The 7,798-nt window shown below is 48.8% G+C and overlaps 1 protein-coding gene across 1 annotated transcript in view; it reads left to right on the forward strand.

The window, feature by feature from the left end:
- SELE (selectin E) overlaps window positions 1-3,374 on the forward strand; it is a 36,382-nt gene extending 33,008 nt beyond the window's left edge. Inside the window, exons 13-15 of the mRNA XM_045189736.3 lie at window positions 439-460; window positions 569-642; window positions 1,581-3,374. Of these exons, the coding sequence (XP_045045671.3) occupies window positions 439-460; window positions 569-626 (80 nt within the window). The 3' untranslated portion in view covers window positions 627-642; window positions 1,581-3,374. The remainder of the gene's footprint in view (window positions 1-438; window positions 461-568; window positions 643-1,580) is intronic.
- Window positions 3,375-7,798: the final 4,424 nt, after the last annotated feature.

Consider the following 7,798-nt stretch of genomic DNA (forward strand, 5'->3'; position numbering starts at 1 on the left):
AGATTTTATTAGGAAAACGGGCTGAAATTGGGGAGCACCTCCAAGGGAATGTACAAACACATCTAGCCACACACGGTTTTCATGGCTGACAGAGCATTTAAAAATTTTGGAATTAAGTTCTGATGTTCACACATAGGAACTTTGACATGAAATCCAGGTTTGGGACTTGTCATGAAATCTCGGGAGGTAAATCTGGCAAGCTGAGCCTGTGGCTGTTTGCTTATGTTAGAAGTGGCAGGGCCCCTCCAGAAGGGTCCACTTTGCATGTGCCGCCCCCCTAGTTGCCACCCCCAGCTGAGTTTGCACTCTGATTATACAGGGGCCCTGAAGGCACTGAGTTTGCCACTCCTGCTGATGCAGAGCGTCAGACTGTGTCTGGGTTTGATGGGTCCTTCAAGTGTGATTTAGTCCGAATTAATGGTTGTCTTTTTCTTGCAGCAAAGAAATTTGTTCCCGCCAGGTAAGTTGCATTCCGTGCCTTGCATGCCATTGAATGAACGCCCTGCCCATCTTCCTCCCTTCGTGTTGGAAGACTGTGCTTTACTTAGCGTTCTCCTGTATTCCACAGCAGCTGCCAAAGCCTGGAATCGAACGGATCCTACCAAGTGCCCGCCGAGTTAATTTAAGTCCAAAAGCAATCAGGTGAGACTTGAAAATCACACATGGCTTGGAGAGAAGATACCCTTGTTTTATGTTCTGTTGCTCCTGACCCTCCAAATCTGATGGTTTCTAGAGGGGGGGGGTTGGGGGGAAGTGGGCAGAAATCACCACCTTCATGGTATTTTATGAAACGTGGCTTCATGTGGATGTAGAAGGAGAGGAAGGGAACAAGGATCTGGCCTTGAGGGAGTCTATTCATTTATGACAGTTAATAACGATGGTAATAGCTGTTACATAGAACTGACTATAGTCTAGGAACGGTTCTAAGCTGAGGGTTCTCTGAGATAGGACTATTACTACACGTGTTATCATATAGATGAAGAAAATGAGGCCCAGAGAAGGAAGTAACTTGATTTAAATCTCAAAGCTGGTGAAGTGGTGTGGCCAGGATTCAAACCTAAGCAGTTTGGTTGTGGAGTGTGTGGTCTTAACCACCATGCTCTGCTTTTTGAGAATTTGGAAGGGTCAAGTCTCCTCCAAATATATATATTTTTAAATTAATACCTTTTTGCAGGTAGTTTTAGTTTATAGAAAAGTGAGTAGGAAGTGCAGACTTCCAACACACCCCGACTCCCACCCCCCACTTCCTCTATTACTCACATCTTGCATTCGGATGGCATTTTGTTACAATTGATGGGCCAACATTGCTACATTGTTAACTACCATCCTCCCCGTTTACATTAGGGTTCGCTCTTGGTTTTCCGTATTCCGTGGGCTTTGACAACGAGTAATGGTGGGACCCAAACCCACCATTACAGTATCACGCGGGATAGTCTCGCTGCCCCAACCGAACGGGGTGTTGATGGTCACACTTGACCACCTCAGGGGGAGCTCACACAGCCAACAGAAGATGGGTGTGGCGGTCACCGTCAGGGGCAGAGTAGCAAGTGTCCTGATGGCCTGCGCTCTCATCCTTGCAGGACACAGGTGAATGAAGGCTCTGGAGTGACACCCTAGGACGATGGAAGCGGAGGGCTCTCCTCCAGTTGCAGGCCTTCCCCACCTATGGCAGCATGGACCACAATGAGACCACAGGCTGGTGGGCAAGACCAGACGGCCACCAGAAACACTGGCTTTTCCTTCTCCTGTTCTCGGCGCCTGGACAGTTCTGACTGCTGGAGGGAAAGGATATTCCCTTCCAGGCAAAAGGGAGGAGGCCAAGGTGCTGGAGTCTCAGAACGCCTTCTCTAACTCTGCCTCCCTCACGGGCGGTAAAGTCTTGGTGGAGAAACCCAGCATTCTGAGACATCGCTTCTCTCTCTTGTTCCTCAAAGTGTATAAACTGCTGGTTACAAAGTGGCTCTCATGGGCTGAATGGTCATTGTCACAAGTTTACTAGAGGAAACAAATTGGCCACAGATACTGTGTTACTGAGTTGACACATTTTTTTTTTTTATTGTTAATGGTGCAAACCCTACTGAGTACTTGTGAGGATTACTAAACAAAGCCAATATGTCACTTTTATCCCTGTGGGATTCAGCGCTTTTTGAAGTATTCTCAGAGGTGGTATTCTGTTTGCCTGCACTGAGTAGGTATTCCACAGTCCTTAACTCAGTGCAGGTGTGGTCGGGACTTTAACATCCGTGCGTGTTAGAACCACAATCAGGTAATAATTACTCGTCCTAGATCATCACCTCCCTATTAACGAATTCTAACTGTTACATCTGTAGTGAATGTATTTCAGAAAAGGGCAAACACTGTCCCCTAACAACATATTAACAGAACGTTAACCAGTGTAATGTTGTGAATTTTTTTTGTAACAGTTTCTTTTAAAAGCAGAAGTAGCATCAGGACAGGGAAGGCTCAGGGGCAGACACTTGTGCGTGGGCAAGCATTTTTTTCAGAAATACCTGGTTTCTATGATGAAAAGCTTCTATGAGGCCAAATGTTCTGATTTGCTAAAAGCATAAATGTAAATAAATAAAGGTACATTTTTGTAAATGTCTTTGTTGAAGGAAAAAAAAACCCTGTAGAAATGTGGACGTGCTTTGCATTCCTAGAAGGACGCTCGTCCAATGTGATGTGGCGATGTGCCGTTCTTGAACAGTACACAAGGTTTTCAGTCCATGATAAGAACTCGCTGTGTACAGGATTCGCCTAGTGGGTTTGGACAAAGTGGAGATGTCTAATAATTATTTCCTAATTGTTGTCATCGTCTGTTAGGCTCTTCCTGAAGAGAGGAGAGCCTGTAGGAGCCCGTATTCACATTTATTTAGAAGGGAGTTTAAAATTCCTAAGGAATCCAGTTACTGATCCCTGGCAACCAGACGTGCGCAGTCAGAAACCGCCAACCGCACACGGGGTGAGAACCAAAACCCTCCCACACTCCCATCACATTAGCGTGCGTGACGAAAGCGAAGTTCCGGAGAAGCTCCTAGATGCCTGTTGGCAAAGGCAAAGCTGAAAGCAGACAGGGAGAGATGCTGAGAACCAGGGCAGCAGAGGTTGTTAAGGGCAAAGGACTCTGGGAAATAAGGGAGAGGGAGTAAAAAGCATCTCTGCGGTCAGGAAATGAATGAAATCATGAGCATCTTATCTGAGACTCTTCAAATGTAAATAAATATTTGTACTACTGAGTGGGAAATAGCTGTGTGAACTCTAAATGGGTCTGGGCGTGGGTTTTATGAAGTATTTTAAATTATGATTGAAAATGTTTTTACAATTGTTAAAGTATGTATTTATTTGAAGTTATCTTGTATTTACTATATTTGACATGGCACTATAAAATTTGATAATAAACATGTTTGTATTTATCTCAGTGTGGGAGCTCTTTCTTAAAAATCCTATTTTATTTAGCCAAAACTCACATACCATACAATTTGTCCTTTTTTAAGTGTACAATCCAGAGTTTTGGGTACAGTCATGAGGTCCTGCAACCGTCACCACGATGTGACTCCAGAACGTATCTATTAGAAAGAAACCCAGTGCCCATCAGTGGTCACTCTTCATGTTGCTTCCCCTGCCCCTGCTGATCAGGAATCTACTTTTCGCTTCTGTGGGTTTGTCTATTCTGGACATGTAAGTAGAGTCACACAATCCGCAGCCTTCTGTGCCTGGCTCTGTCACTTAGGGTACCGAAGGTGAGATCATACAGTATTTGTCCCTCACCACCTGGCTTATTTCACTCAGCATAATGCTCTCCAGTTCCATCCATGCTGTCAGGAAGCGGAGGAGCTCCTTATTTCTCTCTGCTGAGTGTAGAATTCCATTGTGTAAATGTACCATAGTTTTCTGATCCACTCATTTGCCGATGGGCACTCAGGTTGCTTCCAGCACTTGGCTATTTATTGTAAACTGTGCGGCTGTGAACACTGGGGGGGGGGGGCACACGTCCTTATGGATGGGTGTTTCAGGAGTACTTCATCTCTTTCTGTGGCTGAACCACACTCTAGGACGCGGCCACATGCTTTTTCTTTTCCCACCCACCAGTTTACGGGGACACTTCGGTGGTCGCCGCATTTTGGCAATTGTGAATCATTATTCACAATTCATGTGAATACTGTGAACTTCATTTTTTATTATTTTTTATTGTTATTGTATCACAGTTGTCTCAATTTCCCCCCCAGGGCCCTCCTCCGCCCAGCCCACTGCCCGCTCCCACAGTCGGTCCCGCTGTGCATGTCCATGGGTCCTTCATACATGTTCTTTGACTAGTCCTTTCCCCAAACTTCTTGTCCGAGTTTCTGAGTAGACTTATGTTTGCAGTTCTCTCGGGCACATACTGAGAAGTGTAGTTTGGGGGTCATATGATAACTCCATGTTTCATTTTTAAAAATGTATTGATTTTTTTTTTGAGAGAGAGAAACATTGATTTGTTCCACTTATCTATGCACTCATTAGGTGACGCCTGTACGTGCCCTGACGGGGGATCGAACCCACAACCCTGGCAGATGGGGACGACACTCTAGCCAACCGAGTTACCCAGCCAGGGCTCTCCATGTTTCACGTTTCGAGAAATAGCCAAACACTTTTCCAAAAGGGCCACGCCATTGCGCCATTCCTCCACCCCACCGGCAACGCCCGAGGGTTCCAATTTCTCTGCGTCCCGTCTACTGCTTGGTACTGTCTGTGTTGAGGAGAATCACCATGCTAATGGGTGCGGAGTGGTGCGCACCCAGGCCCCTGCATCGACGCTGTGCAGCTGCCTGAGAAATATCAACAATCTTTAAAACATCCTCAAGATCAATGAAACAAAGCACTTCCCCCGGAGTCCCTGCCTAACGCCCATCTCACTTCTCAAGGTGCTCAGTTGAACGACCCACCTTCACTCGCTCTGCAGACTCAGTGTTTCCCCGGGGTTAGACCCAAGGTCACGTTCCCCAGGGTTAGACCCAAGGTCATGTTCCCCAGGGTTAGACCCCTGCTCGGAAACAGTGCCAGTCCACGCGGCCTGGTGTGTGCCGAGCCGAAAACCACCTTGAGAATCTCGCTGTTGTCAAAGAATCAAAACGTCTGAATGTCTGTCTGGAAAGCCTGGTTTCGTTTCTGGCGTGGTTTTCCAGAAACTTGATTTTTACACTCCATCTTCACTCAGGAGGGTTACTTAAGAGAGCATGAAAGAAAAACATGAAAAAGCCGGGATCGATTCTGCAAGTTCGCTCTGTTTTCGTGTCGGACTGAAGTGGACACACATTTGAGAGATCCGCTCAGAATGCAGAGGGCGTGGGACTCTCGGTTTTCCCAGGCATCAAATGGTGGGGCAGACCGTACGGGTGGAATGTATTCAGAAGGAATGCAGAGGCCCAGGTCCAGGGGAGGTAGGCTGGTGCTAAGGCAGATGTGAGCAGTGGAACAATTCTTGGTGTTCGCAGATGAGCTTTCATGGAAGAAAACAAAAATCTCCCCCTTCCAGAGGTAGACCTAAATGTCCACCCAGCCCGTGACCCTAGCAAGACCAAATCCATGGGGACACCTCTCTTCCTCACCCCTGGACTGCAGGGTCCCTCTGCTCGCCTGTCATCTCTGGGACAGCTCACCCAGCCGATGCCTCCCGCCCCAGCCTTGTCTCCTTCCCACACTCCTCCTTGCCATCCTCTGGAATCCTGCTCGCCAAAGCCCCATACCCCCCAGGTCCTCTCCACAACTTCTCCCTCCACCCCCGCTGTGACGGCCTCCTCACCCCACAGATCTCTCAAGGCAGCATGTCCCTCCTCTCCTGCCCCACAACTCAGGTGTGAGGGGCAGAGCGGTGTCCTCCTTTATGAGGAATTTCATTACTGATCTCCACTCTTCTCACTACCTTTTAGATAACAGGGGGAAGAAATACGGTGACCTTGCATCTCTGGGGCTGGTGACACTGAGATGCACCTTCTTCTCACTGTCCCCATTGTGGGGACCTCCCAGCCCTGGTGGCCCGGAGACCTTGCCACCTGCTCCTGTTCATCCTTGCCCTCGGGTGCCTCCTGCAGTCCTGTGTGATGTCACCCTTCAAGCTCACAGCACCCACCGCAGTCTTCACGCCCAGCTCTCCAGCAGCGCTCTCCTGCACTCGGCTTGCATGGCCTTCTGCCATGGACGAAGCCCCCAGCTTGACATCACCAAACAGGCATCGGCTCGAGAAGCACATACTCAAGCATCACTCTCTTTAATCACATCTCCTGTCTTTGGAGGTTTATTGCTCAAGTATCTCATTGCGACCCTCCTTAATCCTACTTGTTGACCCTCCGGTTCCCTTAGCTCTAACCGTCCCTCTTCCTCCTCTGTTTCCAATCTTTTCCGCACCACTGCCAAATACGGCTTATCTCCATCACTGGATTTGTGCCTCCGGAGACGACTCATTCTGTTTGTGAAAAGTGGTCCAGCTTCTTGCAAGGAGCGCACATCTGCTCTCGTTCGATCCCTTATTTATTTAGTCATTCAGTACGTTTTGTCCAGCATCTACTATGTGCAAGAATACGCTTCATTCTAGAAATACAGTGATGAGCGAGGTGATCTGTCCCCACTAGTGGGGAAGACAGATATCACACACACAATTACAGAAGTGATTAATCAATTCATCACAGTCAAAGGAAGGCAGACGGACAGAGGCTGTGAGAGTGTGAGATGGCCGGCCGGCCCCGTTGATGGGGGACTCCTGGCTCCAGGAACAAGCGGCCGGCGTGTTTCGAGGCAGCAGTGTGGGCAGACACACCTCTTTGCTGTGAACAGGGCGCAGGGCCTGAAGGGGGCACGGTGTGGAGAGCCGATGTTGGATGGCTCGTGGGCTGAGTCTGACTTAGAGCTGCAGGCCATCCTGCCAGCAGATTGGGAACCTGGAGACGGGTGCGCTCCTGGGCTGTGGTGCTGTCCTCAGGGGCGGTGAAAGACCTGTGTGTGGGGGGGGGGCTGCCAGTGGGCAGTAAATGCAGTTATTGGAAGAACTATGGAGAGGCTTCGGCACCACTGGGAGATTGTGAAGAAGAAAAAATCTCCCCCTGATTACAGTCCAAAGTCCATGGTGATTTTATTCCTTTTCTCCCTGTCTTACTCATATGTAGCTCTTGCAGTAAAACAGTTTAATAAACCCGCAGCGTGACCGTATGTGTGTGGGGGTGTGTCTGAGTGGACACGTTCTAATTTCTCTTGGCTCAGAATCTTGAGGGAGGAATGCCTGAGGCGGAAGCTACACTGCTTACTGAGAGGTGGTATCAGGAACGGGTAGGATGGAGCTGTAACTTCCTGAGATGCGAGAGTTCCATTTGGCACGTGTACAATGTTAGAGGTGTGTTTAACACCTGTATGGAGATACCTGGTCGGCGTTTGGCTGGGCGCGGGGGATGTCCCAGGGCAGATGTGCAGTCCTGGCTGGAAATACCCATTTGGAAGTCATTGGCATTTAGATGGCATTCAAGCCTCAGAGACCGGGTTGCATCACCCAGCTGTGAGCTCAGGTGCATGGGGAGGGCGGTGAGCTCTCCAAGGTAGGGCCATTGGAGAGACGAGGGCAAATCTGCACGTAAAACTGAGAACAAATAGTGAGGTGGGAGGAAAACCAGGAGCTGACAGGCCAAATAAGATGAGGAGGGAGACTTGGTTGGAGGCTTCAGTGAGGTGCAGGAGCTCTGCAAGAGCAGTCTTGTGGGGCCGGTGTGGTTGCAAGCCTGACTAGACAAGGGTGGGGGGCGAATGGAAGGGGAGGACTTAGAAATGCCATCTGGAC

Source organism: Desmodus rotundus, chromosome 12 (assembly GCF_022682495.2).
Source record: "Desmodus rotundus isolate HL8 chromosome 12, HLdesRot8A.1, whole genome shotgun sequence".
NCBI lineage: Eukaryota > Metazoa > Chordata > Mammalia > Chiroptera > Phyllostomidae > Desmodus > Desmodus rotundus.